Source organism: Arvicola amphibius, chromosome 3 (genome assembly GCF_903992535.2).
Source record: "Arvicola amphibius chromosome 3, mArvAmp1.2, whole genome shotgun sequence".
NCBI classification, from domain to species: domain Eukaryota; kingdom Metazoa; phylum Chordata; class Mammalia; order Rodentia; family Cricetidae; genus Arvicola; species Arvicola amphibius.
This window is the reverse complement of record NC_052049.1, coordinates 83,418,315-83,440,602: the sequence shown is the minus strand read 5'-3', so window position 1 is coordinate 83,440,602 and position 22,288 is coordinate 83,418,315. Positions and strand designations below refer to the sequence as shown.

At 47.6% G+C, this 22,288-nt stretch overlaps 1 protein-coding gene across 1 annotated transcript in view; it reads left to right on the top strand.

Annotated features, from left to right (window-relative positions):
- The window catches only part of Endod1 (endonuclease domain containing 1), a 28,547-nt gene extending 11,688 nt beyond the window's left edge, over positions 1-16,859 (top strand). Inside the window, 1 exon segment of the mRNA XM_038322598.1 lies at positions 14,837-16,859. Coding sequence (XP_038178526.1) covers positions 14,837-16,057 — 1,221 coding nt within the window. The 3' untranslated portion in view covers positions 16,058-16,859.
- Positions 16,860-22,288: the final 5,429 nt, after the last annotated feature.

Here is a 22,288-nt window from a genome sequence, read left to right as displayed (position 1 = left end):
TGGTTGCTACTCACTGGATTGCATTGCCTAACACTGGGGTAGCAGCCTTCTTCTGTGATGGCCAAATGAGGAATAGCTTAGGTGGTGTGGGTCAGATGTCTCTGCTGCAATTATTCGACTATTTGTATTTTAACAAAACAGCTACACGTGATGACCCTATTGATGAAAGTGTGGAGGATGGCATTGGCTCATGGGATGTGGATTCCCAGTGCCTGGTCTAGCACAGTGCTTGGTCTAGCACAGATGAATAACAAATGTCACCAAATGTCAACAAATGCTGAGCACTTAGCACGTGTGGACTGAGTGGTTGTGGTGTTTGAAAGTTGTGCCATCCCAATTCCTGTATGGCCCAGCAGCCATAGGTGGATCCGAAAGTGATTTCAGTGAAGCCTTTTGCTGGGGTGATCACTGTAGTTGTTATTTATACTATTTATATTTTTTCAGTGTATACAAAAGTAACATATGCTCATGATCAAATTTTACTTTGAGATTTATTTTATTTTGAGTATTCCAAAGAAATGGATCCCATTTCTCAGAGATAACCAATCATCATAGATTGTGCATGTGTAGATATGTGTATGTAAACAGTCCAGAAATTTCTATCTCACCTAAAGATGCATGCACCATTTTATACTCTCCATTTTAGCAAACAAATTTCTATGATGCCTGTCACACAGTCGTCACAAACATGGCTCTCACATGGTCATCACAAACATGCCTTTCACACGGTCATCACAAACATGCCTCTCACACGGTCGTCACAAACATACCTCTCACACAGGGACAAGAAATAGCTCCACCCTCTTTCCCTTTCCCGTGCTTCTGCAAAGAGAATTACTGCCCTTTGTCTTATAGAAGAGGAGAGAGAGTCACCATTGTCAAAGTTGCTCAGCCTGCAAGGTAGATGTCCATGTTTCTTCTCGGTTTCTGTTTCCATCCCATGCCCCTTTCCTTTGTTTCTGTGCTAGGGTGGAAGCCAGAGCTTCATATATCTTAGGCAAGGTCTTACTGGTTTGGGCTCTGCATAATAATAATAATAATCTTATATGGAGATGCCTTCCATATAAACTTTCCCAGTTTGAGATGTGAGTGGCTCGTGACAGAGTTGACAGCGGCATCCCTCGGGTGTAGTTCTATTGACCAGACTCCTTGCTGCTGTCCCCGGAGCTGCCCCTCTGATCTCCCAGTTGAAAGGACTAATGCAACTTATCTCTAAACTTTTCCCAGTTTTGATCCTGGCATCTGGAAGTTTACATTGTCTACAAGGTCCCTGTCCTTTATCGGTCCTGAGCTACTGGGTTCTCACAGTGAGAGGAGCCCCCGTAGTTAGCCCGACTGATGTAAGAGCCGTAGACTTATCTACTTTTGGTCAGATGTGGGTGTGTGGGCGTGGCATGAGAACACACTAGTAGACTCACAGACACCGGGAAAGATACAAACTACTCAAGTCTCAAAGGAACCAGGACCAGGAAACTTCTAGAAATCAGATGATTGCAATCCTTAACCTTGTTTCCACCCTCCTTCTGTGTGTGCTTGTGTGTATATTGGGTGGGTGTGCGTGTTGGCATGTACCTGCCATGGTGTGCATGTCACAACATGCATGTGACAGTTAGGAGAACTTTGGGGTATCAGGTTCTCTTCTTCCACAGAGGGCTCCGTGGATTGGACACAGAAATTCTGCCTTTTAGCAAGGACCGATACGTTTGAGATATAAACTGAATTTTCGGAACTAATGACTTAAGCAGGCGCCACTGGTTTCGTTTGGTGGCTGTGAGGCAGGGCTTAATTCCACCAGAGACAACAACACGTAAATCGAATTGAGACTGCTTGATAGCGACCCAGTGCGGAACTGCACTGAATCAGCTGGCCAGCTTAAAGGCATCTGTAAGGAGGGCTTCTCTGCCCTCCCTGCATCATCCTGCTTAGCAGGCCTGGGCAAGGCTCGAGGAACCTTCTTTGCGACTGGTATTTGATGTGCAGTCCGTCCTGAGATTTCAGTGTCTGAATTCAAAGGTGGAAAGTCGGAAATGGGATCTTCCCTTCTAGCTGATACTCTGGGTTCAGTGCCACACGTGAGTGCCAAACGCAGTCGCTCTGCAAAGGAAACAGTTGCCTAGTGGAAAAGAGACCGTCATGGGAAGGAAACCAAGACAACTGGGTTTGTAACCTGACAGGGTTCTGCAACCTGGAAAGGCCGAAGAAGAATCCAGCTCTCTAGTTCCCAGGAGGTCGAATGGGAACCTCAGTAAGAGCAGGGGCAGCCAGAGTAGTCCCCAGAGAGCTGCTTGCCTGGTGCCAGTCTCCTCTTGGGGCTTCCTTTTTAATACTTCCTGCCAACTTGGAATTGGTGTGTTCTATTTTAATTTCTCCTTTTACTTTGATTTCTTTTTAAAGAAAAAGTCAGAAGTGGAAGGGACTGCTTCCCCCACCCACTTCTAAGTCAGTGGTGAGAACCTTGCACGCCTGCAGGTCAGGCAGCACTTAGTCCATGGGGTGTGCCCAGCCTGGCTGGGGTGTTGGCAGCCAGAGCATGCAGGTGCGTGTTGTGGCCTGGGAGCCAGAGGAAGGTGAATCACTAGGAAGCAGGCCAGGGACCCTTGCAGCCAGACACTCACCACTCAGCACAGGAATGGAGACCTCTGCAGTTTTGTAGACCCAGAGGTCTAAAAAAAGCCAAAGAAAGAACGTTAGCATCCTTCTAATTCCTCCACAGCTTGCTTCTGTCCTCAGGGGATACGAAACTGCAGATTGCCTAATAGGGAGTTGGGCTCATTTCTTTATGGGTGGGTCAGTACTTTCTTTTTTTTCTGAGAGCTAGACAGTTCCTGTCTGTCCCGCCCCCTGTGTCCTAAAACTGCTATTGTGTCTCCCTGGATCTCCTTTGTTGTTGATTTTGGGTTTTGTTGTTGTTTTTGTTATTGTTGTAGCTCCTTGTTGTCCATGGTGAGAGGTTTTGAGGGACACACACTAGAGTGTGTGATCACAGGGGGGCTTTCTGCTCTAGACAGCCCTGATAAGATCATCTGACTGGTCTACCTCAAGGTTCTTACCTTTTCTGGTAAAGAGGGACTTTATCCCAATGACAATGGGCTCTCGCTCTCTCTCTCTCTCTCTCTCTCTCTCTGTGTGTGTGTGTGTGTGTATGTGTGTGTGTTTGTGTGTGTGTATACATCATACATCATCCTCTGCAGAAGCAAATTCAGAACACTCACCATTCAGCCTGTTCTATTATTTAAATCTTCTAAAAAAATAAAATAAAAAAAGTCGTAGGAAGGCTCTGGCTCCAGTTCAACTGATGCTCACTGGGCCATCTCCCAGCTGACTGACTCATCCCCGTGAGTGCTTATCTAGTCGTGGCTTAAAATTCTCCGGGGAAGGAAACTCCACCCTGGCCATGGCAACCACTGCCAAGTTTAATAACCACTTTGATGACTGTTCATCATCACTGCGTTTTCCTTGTGGAAGTTTGTGAGGCAGCAATAAGAAGGGACAGTCTGTTCTCTCTCCAGCGTCTTTTACACGTTGCGATGAATCCTGGATGTATCCTATGTAGGCTGCTGTGCCACGTGTCGAGCAGAGACAGGCACAAGCCTGGACCCTTCAGTTCAGTAGGACAGGCAGATTCAGCCCAGCGGCTGGCGTCACTGCAAGAACCACAGTGCTCTCTCTCTCTCTCTCACCCTCTCTATATTTTTTAATGGATTTTCAAGACCGGGTTTCTCTGTGTAGCTCTGCCTGTCCTGGAACTCTCTGTAGACCTGGCTGGCTTTGAATTCAGAGATCCGCCTGCCTCTGCCTCCCAAGTGCTAGAACTAAAGGCATGGCGCCACCATGCCTGGCTCACAGCTCTCATCTTAAAGGGAATAAAAGATAGTTTATTCTGGAGACATTCTGAGTGATCATGGCCTGAGAACACAGATTTTAGGTTACCCAAAATTCCATGCTCCATCATCGAGCATTCTCACAGGGTTTACAGTTCCAGAGAACAAAAAAAGTCATAAATCAAGACAAGTTTAAAATAATTGCTGGGTCCACCAAAGAGGCAGGTGCATCAAGATGAAGGAAGCTTTTCTCCAGATCCAAGATGCTGTCTGGTGACACGTTTAGTTCTTTGATTGGTGGAAGCTAGTGTTCTGCTACTATAATATCTTCTAAGAGGTTTTTATTTATTATCATGAGACATTAGTTCAGATACAGAGTGGGACAAGGAATGGCTGTTTTAGGAGGCTAGCACAAGTCCAAGATAAAGTAATTGGCCTCTGAACCTAAAAAAATCCAATCTTTCCACAGTAAAAGAAATTACAATTTGTCCATCAGTCTCTCTAGACACAGAAACTCTTTCCAGAAGGTTGTTTTTCTTGTTTGTTTGGGGGTATTTTTGTGCTTATTTTTTTGTTGTGTTCATCGCCAGACACAGCTTCTTTATATTTGCAGTAAATGAATCTAAAGCTGCCCAGCCTCGTATTGTATGCCCCATCTCTGCCGCCACGCAGGCCAGCTTCCATCACAGTGGACCATGCTTGCCTCTGCCACCTGAGCACAGCCTTTCTTCACCACGTCAATGACCTGAAGTTCTCCATGCTCTGGATGTGGCGGTGGCGATGCTGACTGCCACATCCCCCAGGGGCCATCCACATCGGCCCCTGATCCTCCCTCCTCTCAGGAGAGCTTCTTCTCAGCCTGGGCTGGCTCCTCAGACCACCCTCTCGGTTCTTCATTCCTGTAGAAGGAGCGGCGGGCTGTTCCCGCCACCCGCCACCCGGCCGCCGGCTAGCTTTACACCCGAAATAATTACACGGAAACTGTATTCTTTTAAACACTGCCTGGCCCATAGTTTCAGCCTCTTATTGGCTAATTCTCATATCTTCCTTAACCCATATTTAGTTTGTGTAGCACCATGAGGTGTGGCTTACCAGGAGAGATCTTAACCTGAGTCCATCTCGGAGAGGAGAAGCATGGTGACTGCATATGGCGAATGCCTGAAGCGTCTCCCCAAGTCTGCTTCCTTGTTCCCACAATTCTGTTCTGTCTACTCCGCCTACCTAATTTTCTGTTCTCTTAAAGGGCCCAGGCAGTTTTCTTTATTAGTAATGAAAGTAACACATAGACACTCCTCCATCACATTCCTTTTGTTCCCTCAGTACCACATAATCCCCTGCCCCCCTGGATGCTGTGCAGAAAGACTTTTCATGGTGACGTAGGAAGACAAAAGTTAGACAGTAGACCAGACCACCAGAATGTAAAAATGCCAGGCCCCATGCGCAGGAGCCAAATCTGAGCTCCCCTCTCTGACTTTCTTTTTGACTTTCAAATACCCTGGTGTACATGTATGTGCATGTACCCATGTGTACGGGGCAGAGGAATGTGCTCATATGTGTGTGTGCATGTGTGTGCAGTGTGAGTGTGTAAATATGCATGTGTATGCACTGTCCATGTTCTTTGAAGCTGATCCTAGTAACACATTAAAAGCTGTCACCCTTCCCTCTTTTAGCGACCCCTAGCACTCTGCACAGTCCCCTGTCCATTTGGGTACAGAGTGTCACCGTCTTCTGGCTTTAACAACTGCTCTCATTTTTTTGTCTCCTGGCTCAGTCCCTTGGCTGGTTTGGAAAGGCTTAGCTGGGATACCTGGCTTCCCAGAGATCTTTATACGTGCTTTATCTCCGAGCCATGCAAAGGCAGCATGGGCCCATCTGTAAGATGAGCAGAAAAATACAGGAGTAGAGCTGGCTAGAGAGCACTGTCATCGATTCAAGCCCCACGGCTCTGCCGTGTGCTCCTAAGGCTCACCCTACCAGTGGGCAGCTCCCCATTCCCTGACCCCCTGAGTGACCAACTCTGTGTGCTAGCTCTGCATGGCTCCGGCCCTAGAGGTTTGCATGAATTTTGAAGCCTACTGATTCTTAGCATCTAGGCTATATAAACTCAATGTTCCTTGCTCGTTGCTCTCTGGCTGTTCAGGACCAGCCCTAAGATGAGACCCAAGGTGGCTCTAACCTCCCAATCCCGCTTGTTCTGGGGCAGAAGTCCACCTTCGCCTGCCCCTTCAGGAAACCCTCATCCTACTACCATTTGATGACACCCTTCCTGCCTTGACTTACAGGGTACTCAGACTGAAGTCAGCGTCCATAGCCCCTCTCACCTGTATTCCACATCTTTCCCCCACTGTCGTCATTCCTGAGCCCTCAGGACTGATCTCCAGTCACTGTGGCCCTTGTCCCCCGCCCCCATCCTCCTGCTTCCACACTGTGGAACATGCTTTGGACATGACACTTGGTGACCGATTCTTCTTCCAGCTCTGTCTCTGCCTTCCAGTGAATCTTACCCCTTGTCTTTACAGAGTTTGCACTGTGTCTCTCAGAATTTCCTTCCTTGCCCGAAAGGTTTGGAGCCGCTCCTGGCATGCCATTGGGAGCATTGGAGCTGGGTAAACTGGGCTTGGACCTTGGCTTGTCCACATTCCGATTGAATGACTCTGTACCTGCCACTCTCAGGGTTTCAGTCTTCCCAGCGATCACCGTGCCTACCTCAGAGTGCTGGGGAGAGAATGGCAGCATCCGTGTTCCCCAGATTCTTGAGTCCTGTCCCCTCCTTCTAATAAGTTTTGTACTTTTTCCTCAGAATTCAGTTCCCAGGCTGCTTGTTTTTGCCCCCAACTCTTAGTCAGGAAATTGTACTAAGTCTTTGTTGACCTTTGGTTTCACTGATTTGTGGTCCTATGTCTCCCAACTCCCACTTTATATTTTGTTTCATCTAAAAATAAAACAAAACAATCTTCCTGCATTCATGCCTTTCCTTCTTGATTACTCTCTGTCTTTCTCCCTCATGTCTAGCATCTGTTACAAACTGTGCGGCTCTGTTTTCTCTGAACTCTCTTAAGGCTGCAAGCATCTGCATCTCCTCTCCTTAAATAGATCTGACCTCCCACAGGGACGACTATTTGGAGGCTTAGAAAGTAGAGAGTGGGAACTTCCATTCTGGGGCGGGCCTTCCCAAGGTCGCACCCTGATTCCCCCCCCTACACACACACATATCAACTGTGCTGTCAGTCTTGGACAATCTACTCTCTCACCAACACCTCAGATCTTTCCATCAAAAGATGATAAAAGTAACACGTGGCTGTGATTTAGGTGAGGGACTTCTTGATTTACTACGTGTAGAGCTCTTAGAATCGTCTATAACACTCTTACAGGTCAGTGAGTCATGGCTATAATGTCCCTTCTACAGTGGCTTACACACAATGCAGCCCTGATGCCATCTTTCTCCCACCCTTTGTTTTTCTAGCATGAATATATCACGAATTGGTATACTATTTAATCCTGAAACAAAGAAGACGTACCACAGGTTTAAACAGCTTTTGCTATCTGTTAAGGGAAGACTCCTGCTTGCTGAGAGAAGCGTTCTTTTCTCTTGTACTAAATTTGAAAAGGAATGTATTATACGGTTATGAGGCAGGAGACTAGTAAAATGGAGACAGCTTCTTCTAAAACCTTTTTAACATGTCGATTTTAGGGAAAAACATTCCATTAAATACAGGCACGGCATCAAATTACACCAGCAGTCCAGAGGGGTAAGGTCAGTGGGAGGCAGATTAGCCAGGGAGGTTTGTATGTTCGCTCCCCAGAGTAAACCTGGGGCGAGTCAGGGGTGGGTGTAACCTGGAAACTCTCTCTTATGTCACAGGTCTCGCTTTGTCTTCGGGGAGCTATGCTGTCGTTTATTTACTGCACTTGCAGTAAGCAGATCATTAAACTCTCTGTAGAGGTGGAAAATACGTCTGCCCTTCAGGTGACAGCAGGTCAGAGAATATATTAAGAATGTTTGAATCAGTCTGAACTATTTTTAATTTTGAGTAACAGTTAATGCAAAAGAATTAGCAGAAAAACAAACGTGTTTCCAAAACTGCCCAGTGTGACTTGGGAAAGGTCTGTAGTTCCCATACCCTTCTGTTGATGATGGTGTCCTCCTTAGCCCCAGTCATCTGAGAGGAGAAACCTCATTTGAGGAACTGCCTAGATAGGTTGGCCTAGGCATGTCTGTGGGGTTGTCTTGACAGGAAGGCCCAGCCCACTGTAGGCGGCATCATCCCTGGGCTATAGAGGAATCTAGAGCAGTCCAGAGCTGGAATTAGTAAACAGCCTTTCTCCCTGGTTTCTGTCTCGGCTCCTGCCTTATATTCCTGCCCTGACTTCTGTCCAGGACAAGCTGAGACTTGGCAATGTTGGATTAAATCAGTCTTTTTTTCCCCCAAGTTGCTTTAGGCCACAGTGTTTGTGACAGCAACAGAAAGCAAATTAGAACTGGTAGGTTTCCACCTTTGTCCCTCCACACCTTCAGAGAAGGAGCTCATACTCATTCCAGACTGCCGAGGAGTCTGGTCTGAGAAGAGAGCTTTAAGCCAAGCAGATACTTCTCACTGCTTTTATACAGGGTCTCTTTATGTAGCTCTGACTGTCGTAGAAATCATTTTGTAGACTAGACTAGCCTTGAACTCAGAGATCCGCCTGCCTCTGCCTCTGAGTGCTGGGATTAAAGGTGTGACCCTTCACACCCAGCTCAGATACATTTGGGGATGTTGGAAGCCCAGCAAAATAGGAAGAGACAAAGGCCAGCATGGACTTCTCCTACTGAAAACACATATAAACTTTGCATAAAATGTGTAATTTTAAAAAATTTAAATTCATATTTTAGCCCCCCAAAAAAGAAGTTCTTAGGTGTCAAAAATATGTTAAAGGTGGAGAAAGTGATGCACAGGAAGCCACTGGTGGCACTGGGGCTGGGCTTCAACATGCTGGGGACAGGAGAGGAAGGTCTACGCTCTGGTGACCTGGAAGCAGACAGGGCTCTCCAGGAACAACGAAGAGCTGAGAGAGGGCTGCTGTCCTGCTAAATCCAGCAAGACTGGAGGTGCCAAGGTGAGGCTGTGCGAGGAATCGCCCAGGAGGTTGGGAGAGACCTAGGAGCAGACCCCTGAGGGAGCAGCCTAGAGCCAGCCCCCTTCCTTTCCAGCAACTTCTTTGTTCTCCTTTCTCCATGAGACACCTTAAACTGAGGAAATCATCGCAAAGCTAATCCAGGGTCAGTGAAGTCTGTGGGGTCCTGGCAAAGGCGACTATGTTGATTCCACTGCTTACCACGAACCCACTGGGTTCGTAGACCCACCCATCCGTCGATTCTTGGGTTTACCTACCATCTAAAGTCAATTAGCAGAAACAAACAGACTAGGGGCTGCAGGAATCGTTCAGTGGCAAGCACGTAGCCTGTCAGCACAAGGACCTAGGTTCCACCGCCAGCACACATGTAAAAATAAACAAGTAAATAAACCAACCAAAACACCCAAATGAAATCAGGACATCTTTGAGGACACTGTAAAACAAGTGTGTTATTAAAGAGAGCTCAAGTCTCTGGTGGAGGGTAGGCTTGAAACAACTTCTAGGAAGAAAGTAAAATATATTGACTATAAGCTAGACAGAGCTGCAGGAGAGCCATGGACCGGAGGCTAGCTCTGCCCCAGATGGAGAGGGGAGATGTAAAATGTGGGAAAGAGGCCGACAGGAAGGAAGGACAGGCTCTGGGCCCATGTCTAGCTTCGGTCTCCATGAAGCGCTCTACATGTTTGAAAAAAATCTTTGCCATTTATTTATTTAGCTGCAGTTTAATACTGGATTAGAAAAAAAAAAACCTTGGGAGGTTTCTCTAGTGGTTTCTTTTCTGTTTAATTTTGGATAGTAGCATCCACATTAATTTGAATATAGTAGTATATTGTTCTGAGGCCGTGGCCAGACAAACCAAGCCGACGGTGGTGAGCACTTGGGCCATTCAGGCGGGAAGAGCATGCTCGGCTCTGTTCTGTCTGGCGTATGGCGTACTATTGCTGGCACAGAGTGAGACGGCCCTTCTGTAGCCTTGTCTTAGTGGGAACTGGTGTGAGAAGTGAGATCTGTCTCTTCAGTGTTAAAGTAGGAAATCAGACGCTTTCCACACCACTGCGTGTGAGCAGCCAGACAAGAGGCAGCTGAGGGTAGAAGGGTTTATTTTAGTTTTAGTTTGGAGGTACAGTTCGTGGTGTTGGGGAAAGTGAGGCACAGGAGTGTCTCAGCTGCAGTGCGAGAATTTGTTCATAGTATATGGGCCAGTGAGGATACAGAGATGAGGCTGGCTATAAAGTCCATGACCCACCCCACTTATCCACTTCCTCCATGAGACTCTACATCCCAAAGGTTCCATGACCTCCCCAAATGGTGACACCGGCTGGGAACCAAGTGTTCAGACACGTGAGCTGTCAGACGTTTCACATTCTAACCACAGTAGATAGTAGGCGGTGCTGCAGTTAGAGCTCGTGGTGGTGGCAGGTGGCTAGCATGGTCATGAATGATCCGCGTGCAAGTTGTGCTCATGAAGGACAGGCACCAGGAATCGGACGAAGTCCCAACATGAAGTATGTGCCCATTCTTGGTGGCACAGGTCAAGTGTGGTCCACAAGGTCTCACACACTTGGGATGTGATGAGTCTCAAACACAGAGCACAAAAGTGTTCTTGGTCTTTTTGGAAGCGTGTCTCGTTCCAGCAACTCCAGGGTATACCACAGAGGAATCTGTCGTTTCAACCTTTCTTGAGTTTCCAGCCTCTTATCCTTCCACCGAATCTGAGGCTCTGTCCACTGGAAACAGGCTCCTCAGGAAGGTGAGGTCCCATAAGATTTATCTCGGTTACCTCGGTAACTCGGGGTCCTTTACCGTTTAATATCACCATGGTGCAAGAGTGGAGGAGGCTATTGGCTGCGTTTTTTACCTTAGTTCAGAAACTTTGCTTTGCATGGATGCCTGGCATTCTGGACCACCTCCATGGGCACACAGAGCAAAAGGGAGCAGCCAGATGCTGTGCTGACGCAACAGCTTCCAGTGGACTGATCCTCCTGGCCAGTTTCTGTGGGAACCAGCAAGATGGAGGCTGCTCTAGCCCGTTGTTCCCTGTCTGTGCTGACAAGAATGTGTACTTCCTTACATGGACAGAGGAAGAGGTGCGAAGACCTGGTGCAGGAATTCTTTGCCTTCTCTCTTCATTTAGGATCCGCAGCACCGTGGGCTCGGGTGTTTATCTTTCTTTGCAGTCTGAAAGTTCTTCACGCATCCCATGACACACAGAAGGGGGACTGTGTGGCTTTTTTCCTTCTCTCTGATGGAGAAAAGAATGCAGCTGTGTGTATTGAATCCAAGAGATGGCGGGTGGGACTGTAGGTTGAGGACAGGCTTTACTGAATGAAAGGCCGATCCCAATTCAAAGCCTACCCTTGCTGCCGACAGTCAGCTGACAGAAAACCTCCCTCATCTTTCTGTACCTCAGTTTCCCTATCTCTAAACTATACTCACAGTCCTTTACAAAAGTCTATATTTAAAGTGTTTAATTGATAGCTCAGATCCTATTTCTATCCAGCGCTGTGCAGTCAGTGTTTGCGCAGAGTGGCCATGCTTTCTGCTTCTGTGTGAAACATTGTATCTGTCTGGCAATCAGGCCACAGGCAGAAATATGGAGCCCATGAGAGTGGAGTGGTGATAGATAAGGGCTCCGAAGATAGCAGAGGAGAGAGAGGGTGTTCTCTGCCATCTGAAGACACAGAACATAGATTAACACTGCCTAGGGAAGGCCAGGGCGGAGGATCCTGGATACCAGCATGGGGCTGGTCCCCGGCCTTCCCAACCACCTCAGCGTCACTGTCAGGGTCTGCTCTTCACCTACCTGGGAAGTGCGGTCAGTAAAGCACAAAGACAGCAAACCTTCCAATCAAAGTCACAGCCCATCAGGCCCCTGACAGTCTGAAGCACACAGTGGATGACACAAGAAAGAGACCCCATAGGACCAGCGTACCCTAGATAAACAGTACAGCTTTATGGGCTCTGCACCCCTTTGAGGAGATCGTGTATCCTTCATAGATAAAGCTTCTTGTTTTCTTCTGAAATGATGGATTCATTGAAAGGATAAAATGCATGGAAACCCAAGAAACGTTAAATTAACCAGCTCTGCAAAGCCCCTGGAATTGTGGGGAGCAGTGACCCCTGTGTAGCCAGAACAAAAGCAGAGGCACTGCATGCAGTGTCCTCTGTGGAGCCCTGTGATTGTGGCAGGGAGGAGGCAGGGCAGCTTGCAGTTTGCAAGTGAGTCAGGCCAGTCCTGGTTTTCTCCCCAGTACCAGGATGTTTATGTCCCTGCACCTCTCTGCTCTTCATCCTCCTCTCCCTCTGTTTAGCCTCTTTCTCCTTCACCATCAAGAAGCCCACTTCTCTGGGCATGTCCTAGGCCTGCGTCTTGCATGAAGACACCAGCATGCTGTCTTTGCTCTGGTCAACGGGGGGTAACCAGGAGTCATCTCCAGACTTCCCCTTAAGCTAAAGTTATGGCAGCAGCGTCAGTGCAGATGGGACACCCTAGAGAATGAGTACAGGAAGGCATCTTAAAGCCTGTGGCCTTCCACCCGGCCCCAGAGAGCCTGGCTTGGCTGTGTCTTGATCTCCTGATTCAGCAGCGAAGCTACTGTTTCCTGGGGTGTATCTTTCAGCTGTAAGCAAATGGAGACAAAGGCCTTGCAAAATGAATGAGCTCCTTATCTTCCTCCTACCAGTGATGGGGTGGGTGGGGGGAACATCTAGGTGCATTGCTTCTTAGGCTGGGGGAGGATGGAGTGACGTGGTAGTGTCAGCCTACAGAGAGCTCTAGGAGGCTCCATCAGACCTGCCTGCTTCTTGCCAGCCTGACTGGTCCTCGCCATCAGTTGCCCCGTGCGTACACACACATCTGAAGGCCACGCTGTGAAAGGCCACAGCAGAGCTGGCCAAACACACATCAGCTTGACCTAGATGGGAAGGCAACAAAGACCCCTAGCCTTGACTGTACTAGAGGTTTGAGGGGTGGTTTTAGGAGGTCGACTCCAATATTAGGGTGTCAGTTAGCAAGGAGAGATTTGTTTTGATTCGTGGGTAAGGTTGATATAAGGAACTGTCAACTCTCCAGGAATCAAACAACTGGGGCTGAGGACACATGCTTTGTTCCAAAGTGTTTTGGATATTTTTTAGAGTGGGTAGTTTTGTGCTTTAAAGCAAAATTAAAACTTTTTAAAATTTATTTTTATTTTGTGTGTAAGAGTGTTTTTCTGCATGTATCTATGTGTACCACGTGCATGCCTGGTACACTCAGAGTCCAGAAGAAGGCATGGGATCCCCTGAAACTGGAGTTACAGATGGACTGAGCAAACACAACACGTGGGTGCCGGGTGCTAAATCTCTGCAGAGCAGCCGTCTCTCTAGCCTGACCTCTGACACACTTTTCCTTTGCTTTCAATATCACAGCGCGTGCTTCCACGCCACAAACTCCAAGAGCTGCAAGCGCTTTTTAAAGGGTTTGAGATGTTTAATGGATATATTATCATTTACTTTACATTTTCAATTTTTGTTCAAGCCCTCGTTGTTATAAGCACTGTCACTATGATATTCTCTGGACCTAAAGGTAAGCAGAAAGTCCACAAGACCTTGGGCTGGGTCCTCCATCAAAAGCACAGTCTAATTTGGGAAAGAAAAATGTATTCCTTAATCCAGCATTCTTTTGTCCTTTGGATTAGCAAAGTGACTGTTGTCTATCTATCTATGTATTATCTATCATGTATCTTTGTATCTATTTGTCATCTATCTGTATGTGTGTATAGGCATCTATGTGTGTATATATTATCCTGTTGAACTACAAAAGCATCTTTGTAATTGATATATAACACATATATTGATTGGCTTGTTAAACATATTAAGCTTTGTGGAGTGATTACTTGAAAGATCAGTTAACCTAAAAGTGGAAGAAATTAAAAAAGAATAACACAGAATAGGGGTTGAAAGGATCCATGCTTGGTCTTTTGGGCTCAATCTCAGCAAATGAAAAAAAAAAGAAAGAAAAGTCATGTCTGGGGATATGGTTGAGCCAGAACAGTGCATTCAGAATGAGCACAAGGACCCGAATTTGATCCCCAAGCCCATATTAAAGATACCAGGTGTGACAGCCTGAGCTGAGGGGCCCAGAGCAAGGGAGATGGGACAAGCAAATTCCAGCGGCTCAATGGCCAGTCAGCCTAGTTTGATCAGTGAACTCCAGGTTAATGAGAAGCCGTGACTCAAAACAAAACAAGGTTTACTGGAGGGGTCACTCAGTGGTTAGAGCACTTGCTTCTCTTCCCGAGAGCCCTATAATGGGCAGCTTATAGCTCCCTGTAAATTCAGCTCTAAGAGTCTGATGGGAGATCCGATGCCCTCTTCTGGCCTTCGTACATCTGCACACACAACCTGCAACATAACCTTCCCCACAAACACATAACATACGATCAATTGTTTTGTTTAAGTTTTTAAAAACCAAACCAACCAACCAACAAAACCCAAGAAACAACAAAACCAAATTTTGTTTGAAAAATGCCACAATGAAACCGAATTCTTTGTAAGTGAATAACTTTTCTTTAAAGGCAAATGGCTCTTTAAGGAAGATTGTTCTCCCAATGCCACCATGCATGTGAATGCTTGTGCATACCTCCCCATGTGTGCCTGCATGCATTGAGAAAAGTCATGACTGTGTAAGGTAAAGCAAGGAAGAACATGAGCAGGATGTATCCTGTTTGAGGATGACTTCAAATACCAGCACGGAGGGATACGAGAATGAAGTGTGTGTGTGTGTGTGTGTGTGTGTAAGAACCATGTCATAAGCGAGAACACAAGGGTTAGACACGGCAGAGGGTAGGATCTCCCTGGAGCTTCGGCAAGTGGCTCAGGTGCTGTGAGCAGGGACCCATCTCAGCACTGTGTTCTTCTTTCAGATTGATGACCCCGACAGCACCCTTGAGGAGGTAATTGAAGAGGCTGATGCTGTCACCGCTGTGAACAATCTGGGAAGCAAGCAGGCCTTGAATGCAGACTATCTCGACTCCGACTATGAAATTGGACAGCTGTACCCATTCCTCCTTAGCAGTGACCTCAAGATGCCCACATTCCCACTCACAAATTCAGTTCCAATGACCCAGTCTTTCCGGGAACGGTGGCACATGAATCTTGACAGCCTTATGGACCGAGCCTTGATCCCACACTGTGGTGATGGCAAAGACCTGTACATCATCACAGGTGCTGTCCCCTCAGACTACAGAGTTAAGGGCAGAGTGACTATCCCAGAATTCGTCTGGCTAGCAGCCTGCTGTGACGTCCCTGGAGGAGGCTGGGCCATGGGCTTCACCAAGCACACCCAGGCTAGTGATATCATAGAAGATATTATGGTGAGAGACCTTGAGAAGCTGCTTCCTCAAAAACCTCAGCTGTTCCGGGACAACTGTGGGGAGATGGAGCAAGACACAGAGAAGATGAAGAAGATTCTGGAAGTGGTCAACCAAGTCCAAGATGAGGAGCGGTCTCTGCAGTCTCAAGAGAGCACGAGTCCCCTTGCCAGTGTCCAAAGCCAGAGGTCTGCCCTGCCCTCCCCAGAAGCACCAGAGGGAGGAGGCAGCTTTCTGGGGAAAGTTCTTGGTTTCCTTTGACCCCCATTCATCAACTTTTCCACGTTAATTTATTACCTTGTGATAACAGTCTTAAGGAATGTACTTCATCTCCTTTGGTTTGTGGCCAAGCAGGTGATCAATGGCATTGAGAGTTGTTTGTACCGTCTGGGTGCAGCCACTGTGTCCTATCTCGTGACCATTGGACAAGAATTGGTGGGCATTCCCTGGAAAGTGCTCAAGGTCGTGGCCAAAGTCATCAGGGCCCTTCTGCGGATCCTCTGCTGTCTGCTGAAGACTGTCTGCCGAGCTCTGAGCATCCCACTCCGAGTGCTTGTGGATGTAGCCAGTTTCCCTGTGTACACCATGGGAGCCATTCCTGTCGTGTGCAGGGACATTGCTGTGGGCCTGGGTGGTGTTCTCTCCCTCCTCTTTGGCACTGCTTTTGGCACCATGGGTGGCCTGTTTCAGGTTGTTTTTAGTATCTTCAAGCGGGTTGGCTACAAGGTTACTTTTGACAATTCTGGGGAGTTTTATAACTCAAACACATCCTAGTGTCCGTTCTGGTAAATTTCATTGTTTTTCAATAGGGAACTACAGTGGTCTGTTTTTACAGCAGGTTTCTGTTCTGTCATCTATGGTGTTGATGTTCACCTGGGGGGATGGGTTGTCTTTTTCTGCAAAGGAGTTTGGCACAATTTAAACTTGATCTAAGAGCCATGTTCCGGGTAGGCTCGGAGTCATGGTCCACTGCCCACTGCAGTTATCCATGCAAGCGTTCCCTGAACGTGTTAACTTCAGCCCTGTGCTCTGATGCAGTTCAACACCTGGGCCGACCCAGGCTTGTTAGGAAACTAAACACAAGCGGGGAGAATATGGCATTAAACGTTATGAGCAGTGGAGAAAGACTCTTGTGCCTCCAAATGCTCTTAGAGATTTAAGGCAAATGATCCAAACACTGTTGTCCAGTCTCTTTGCATCTCCTTCTATTCCTCCCCGACCCAACCAACCCTGGCGCTGTGCCAGTGAGTGCTCCGCTGAAACTCCTCCCTACAGTCGCAACCTCTGCTGCGAGTTTGACCTTTACTTGACCTCGAGGGCTTGTTTGATTTTCATTTCCTCCCAGAGTTGAGTTCTGCTAAATCACAATTCTTATGCCAAATGTGGCATAATAAAATTTGAATACAACCCTGATTAGGCTAAGTCAGGTCTCTCCAGGTGTAGAATGGAAAGGAGACGGCAGTAAGTAGGCGCTGTATCTGCGGGCTTCTTCAGGAGGCTTCATCGACTTATATTAAATATCTGGTTGACAATGTTAAACACAAAGATTTGCATGTTAATCTAATACTATGAAACTTCGATACCATAAAGCACCCTGACTTCTCTCCTGGAATGATTGTTAAAACTATCTAGGTAATAGACAGATGAAAAATACTCTGGCCATCTCGGGCAAAACTATGTTGTATGTACATATTTAAAAATCATTGTCTCTTAGACCACTATTTTTATAGTGTATTTGATACACTATACTAAAAAATATAAGCCCTCCATTAATGCTAGCTAAATTTGAGAGCTTATTCCCGATTTGATCAATCACTTGTAATTTTAAATCTTGCACTAAAAATTATAACAAAGGGAAACAAACCTGCTTTTTGGGAACCAAGCATTCCCACAGTGGGAATGGATTGTCCAGTATTTTTCTGAGTGTTCTAGAGAATTGCTGTGAAGAAGAAAAGGGCCGAGTGTGGACTTAACTGGGGGATTTACCGGCTGGCGGGAAGTAAGTTGTAAGGACTAGGAGTCTAGAAAGAAAACAAAAAGGGAACAATATATCAGCTGTCCCCAGGGAGCAGTGGCATATGAGAACCTGAGTGTAGCAAGAACCAAGTTTTGCAGATGATTTGAGTCACTCCAGAGAGGACTAGCAGCCTGCAAACTTCCATGCAACCATAATCTGGAGTCTGGACCACGGACCTCGCTTGGGTAGATGCCCACTGTTGAAAGACTCAGAGCAGCATTTGCCAGGAGTTTTCTCTGTGTAAATGGGAGTGCTAGGGCTTGAGTTGGCACTGATGGGACAAAAAAGGGACTCTCAGAAGTTGCCAGAGAAGCAATCTGGATAAACCCTCATTGCTTTTTTTTAGGTCTCAGAGGCACAAGGAGACTGTAGACTTGGTTTTGTTTGCAGGGTCGGCTGGAAGCAGGTTGTGACGAGCTAAGATGCCCCATCACACAGGTGTGCCCCCTGAGTGTAAGTAGGATTTTATCACCTGCCAAAGACTCCAGGCTCTGCATCATCAGTTGAATTTGGCAGGTTAATGGAATGCCAGGAATCCACGCGAGACTGCATCTCATGTGGCCCCCTTTCCCTTTTAGTGAATATTTGCATTCTGAGAGGCCCTAGCGGGGCACCCATGGCATCTGAGCCCCCTTCAGGGAACCAGTGGGACTGCCCCCTCCCCATATTCAGATGTCTGGTTATTTATTTTTGTGTGGCTTTTTTTTAAATATGGGAAAAGATAATAATACAAACATATATCCTTCAGGTTAGAGAACTGAGACCCTTCATTCTGGAGTTTCTTGTTGTTAGTGCCTGGGAGTCACTGGAACCAGCTGCACGTGGCTCTGAAGTCCTCCAGGTCACTGGGCTGCTGGTCCATTCCCAGTAGGTTACGTGGGGTCATGGGGTGGGAGTTTAGGAGGCTGAGCCCTGCCTTCAGTTTGGAGTTTTGGCTGTGGCTTCATTCTGTTCTCGGGCCCTTGGGGGATGGTGGCTGACTCTCACTCACGGAGCTGAACTTCTGGTCTGTGCCAGCCATGTTCTCGGATGCACCCTCTGCCTTTTGTGCCTTCTCCACCCAATGCAAACTCGGAAATGGAAGGATCCTTGGTCTTCATTCACCCAGCCACCTTGCAAACGTGTATTCGGTTATCAAGGTTGCAGAGGCGGGAAAAGCTCCATCCACAAGGAGTTTCCAGGATGGTGGGGAAAACAGGTGGTACAGTCCATGCTGTGACCTATCACAACAAGCACCATGCTGAGGATGTTTGCCCTTCTCCCTGGAGCACAGGAAGAAAAGCTGCAGGATGGGGAATGAAGGACACCATTGCAGAGGGTTTGGCCACATCAAGCTATGTACGATGCTCTGCACCCTGTAGATGCTCAATAAAGTCATTGTTGACAGCGCAGTGGTTCCGTGGGGTTAATGGAGGGCATCTGGATGCTCGGAATGAGGTTTGGGGTTCTTTTTGATTACTTTTTTCACTCCCTTTTCCTCTGTGAGGCCAGAATAAACCAAGGTCATGTGAGGAGAGTGCCCTACTGCTGAGTTACACAGCACACTCATCTTCTCTGTCTCTGTGTGTGTACACGCGTGTGCATGTGTGGAGGCCGGAGGTTGAGGCCAGATGCCTTCCTCTTGCTCTCCCACCTTGTTTTACTGAGTCAGTGTGTTCAGTCTCTCACAGAACCTGGAGTTCGCTGGCAAGTCTCTCTCTGATGTTACAGATCTGAACTCAAGTCCTCCAGCTTATGCAGCAGGCACGCTGCCATCTTCCTGGGCCCTTTATTTTCTTCTTGTTCATATCAACTCAAGTGGTTTTCCATTCATTTTTGTTCATTAAAATCTTTGAGTTGTGTGTGAGAAATCAGAAGCTCGGCTGAGTGATACGGTGTCCATCCACCACTTATCTCCTTCATCAGTACACACCAAAGGCCTCTTTGCCTCCAGAATCTGAGTCACATAGAAAATGATAGAAATGATCCCATTTGTTTATTCATCAGGAAACTCACACAGTTCAGAACAGACAGCCTGGAGAGAGAGCGGTGAGCCTCGGTGGTGCCCCCTACAGTTAAAGAGTAGAACTTCATGTGTGCCTTGTGCTGAGCGCCTTGTCTCTTTGGCACACCCCACACGTTTTACACAGTGCTGCACTCTGAGCGAGGAGTGGGGCTGTTGGCCCGAGTGTGAGTTCTCTGAGCTCTCATTGGCTGTCTATGTTGGTATTCCCCCAAGATCATCATTTGATGTCTAAGGTACACAATGCAAACCAAGGAAGCGCCCGTGACTCCTGTGTCAGTCCAGGACTTTAACTGAGATGCCCACTGGAGGTAAGGAGGTCACTCCTGGAGGCCAGTATTGCTCTGTAGTCCAGATGACAAAGTCCAGGTGCATAATTTACCTCTACTTCTCTCTGGAAGACGGGGCTGAGTATTCACCTGGCCAGGCTGTCACAGACACCTTAGAGAAAGTAGATAATGAACAAAGTATCTATTACCAAGCTCGCTGTGCAGCAAATGCCAGCTGTGCTGCTGTTGTTGGCCCCGTGCCCACACATTCTGGGTGAACTTGACCTTCTTTAAAGATCATGATGTTTCCAGATCAAAGCTGAAAGATCCAAAGTCAAAGTATAGGACAGCAGTCAATGTCATGAATGAAAGCCAAAAGTCAAAGGGCAATATAGGCTTCAGTGTCATGAATGAAAGCCAAAAGTCAAAGGGCAATATAGGTTTCAGTGTCATGAATAGAAGCCAAGGAAACCAGAGTGCCTCATTGGTGTCCATGAATCTGAAAGACCAGGCGGGAGTCTGTAAAAAAAGTTTAAAGAAGCAGAAACCTGTTTAGGAAGGGACACATGAGGCTTTCTGGTCTCTGACTTAGACATTTTCCCTCAGGCCTCTGTCTTATGGGGTCCATATTTTGACAGATGTAGCTTCTCCGAATTTTACTTGGGTGAGAGGGAACCATGCAGACGGCAGCATCTTTGCTGCCAGAAAGTGGTGGTCCTCACTGTACATAGACATTCTGTATTCATCAGCCTCTTCGATAAGATACTATGAATTCATGCACAGAAGGCTGCTTTGCCTGGGAGACGATGAGGTAGACTTTCCGAACCTCCATAGCCGAACTCTGGAGGTAAGCGTCTTTCTTCCTCTGAGCCACCTCTCTGGCCCTGTGTCTTTATTCTATGAAACCCAATGCATCTTGCCTCTGGTGGAATATCTCACACACCCAGGACCCATTTGCTTTCTGGGTAAGTCAGCTGAATCCCTGGGATAATAGATATGGATGTAAAGATATCGTGAGACATCTAACAGGAAGAGGTGCATGGGAAGCAAGTGCCTGAGCCCGAGAAGCCACAGGGGAGAGTGGAGAAGGTGCCTCAAACCCTGGACCAGCCCAGGCAGTTCCCAGCACTAGACAGTAGCGCCTGGTGGCACTGCTGGAGGACCCCAGAACGTGTCAGCAGATTGTAGATCCCCAGGTGTCAACTGTCATTGCATCCAGAAGAGAAGCAGGATGGGGAGCATGCTACCGGGCCCCCCAGATTGAGTCTCCCAGTGAGTAACTGCCTTTTGCAGGGATTGCTGCTGCTGCGTCTGCAAACCAGAAGACAGGGTTAAGCAGCAGGGCTCCCCAGCCACACAGTTGCCATTTTCTCTGCAGATTTTTTGAGTAAAGGAGCCACTGGAGCAGTTAGCCTGAAGGTGTCTCAGAAACTGCTCACGCTCTTGTTCCCAGATAACACGCCTGCAGCCTGCAGCATTTTGGGAAATCTCACTACTCGGCTCTTCCTGTAGGTCACGAAAGCAAACAGTCCAAGGAGAGCTGAACGGCATGTCCAGATCAACAATGACCTTATGAAATCTTCCCCCAAGCTGGAAACAGTTTCCCCACACAAGGAGATGTCTGTTCAGTAGGTAAAATGTGTTCAGGGATGCGTTCCCGAGAGTTGGGAGGCACCTACCTTAGGCCAGCATCCCATGAACCCAGCGCCTTCCCGACTCAAGGAAAACCCTTGGTTATGAGAGCTGGACAAAGTGAAAGGCCTTCTAAGTCCAGGAAATCTGTCTCTAAGTGCGAGTATAAGAACATTCCATGCTGGGTACACCTGAGAGAAACCAGTTTGGCAGATAGATTGCACTCACACCCAGTGGTGTTGATACACGCTGCACACCTGACCTTCTCGGGCCAGGGGAGGAGTTCCTTGGCGTGTGATGTTTGCTGATTTCTGAGGAAACCACTAGTGTGATCCTCTGGAAGCAGCTTTGGGCAGGAGTGGCCACACTCTCAACCTACTCCACCCCAGCCTGCTCTGTGCTTCCCAGCAGATGTGTTGTTACTGGGACTGGGAGCTGGTTCCCCACACCACTCTGCTATCTTCCATGTGAGCATAAGATACACGACTAAGATCTATAGAAGAAAAGGGATCTGAAAAGCCACAGGGAGGCCAGGACATGCTGTGCAGGACCGAGGAAGTCTCGGGAATTCGCTTGACTGTTTACAGATCTGCATCCGTTATCTTAGCCTGGTGCCACCAAATCGTGATTTATCCCATGTCCCTTACCTAGTCTGTGTCACCTACCCTCCCAGTCCCCATCTGGCTTCCTCTGCTACTCTGTCTCTGGGAAGTGAATACACTGAGAAGCTCCCAAACCTCCTCTCCTGGGACTCTCCTGTTTATGCTCTCCTGGGGTGGAATGGAAAGAAGTGATTGCAATGGTTTCTGCTTCCTCCGTGACGAGAGGGTACGATGTACTCAGATGCAGATGCTGTCTTGGTCTGTGGGCAGTTCTGGTTCTCGATTTAAAAGATGGAAATTCCATCAGGTGAATCTTTTCTGTGTTCAGTGTGAACCTTCCTCTGATCAGCCCCATTTCTCCCAGGGTCTCACTAGGGCCCACATTTGGTTTCTCAGATCTGGAGAAAGCCGTGTCAAAATCAACACAGAATACCACACAGTCATGCTCACTCTCGCTGAGACACCCTCCTCTGAGTTAGGGCT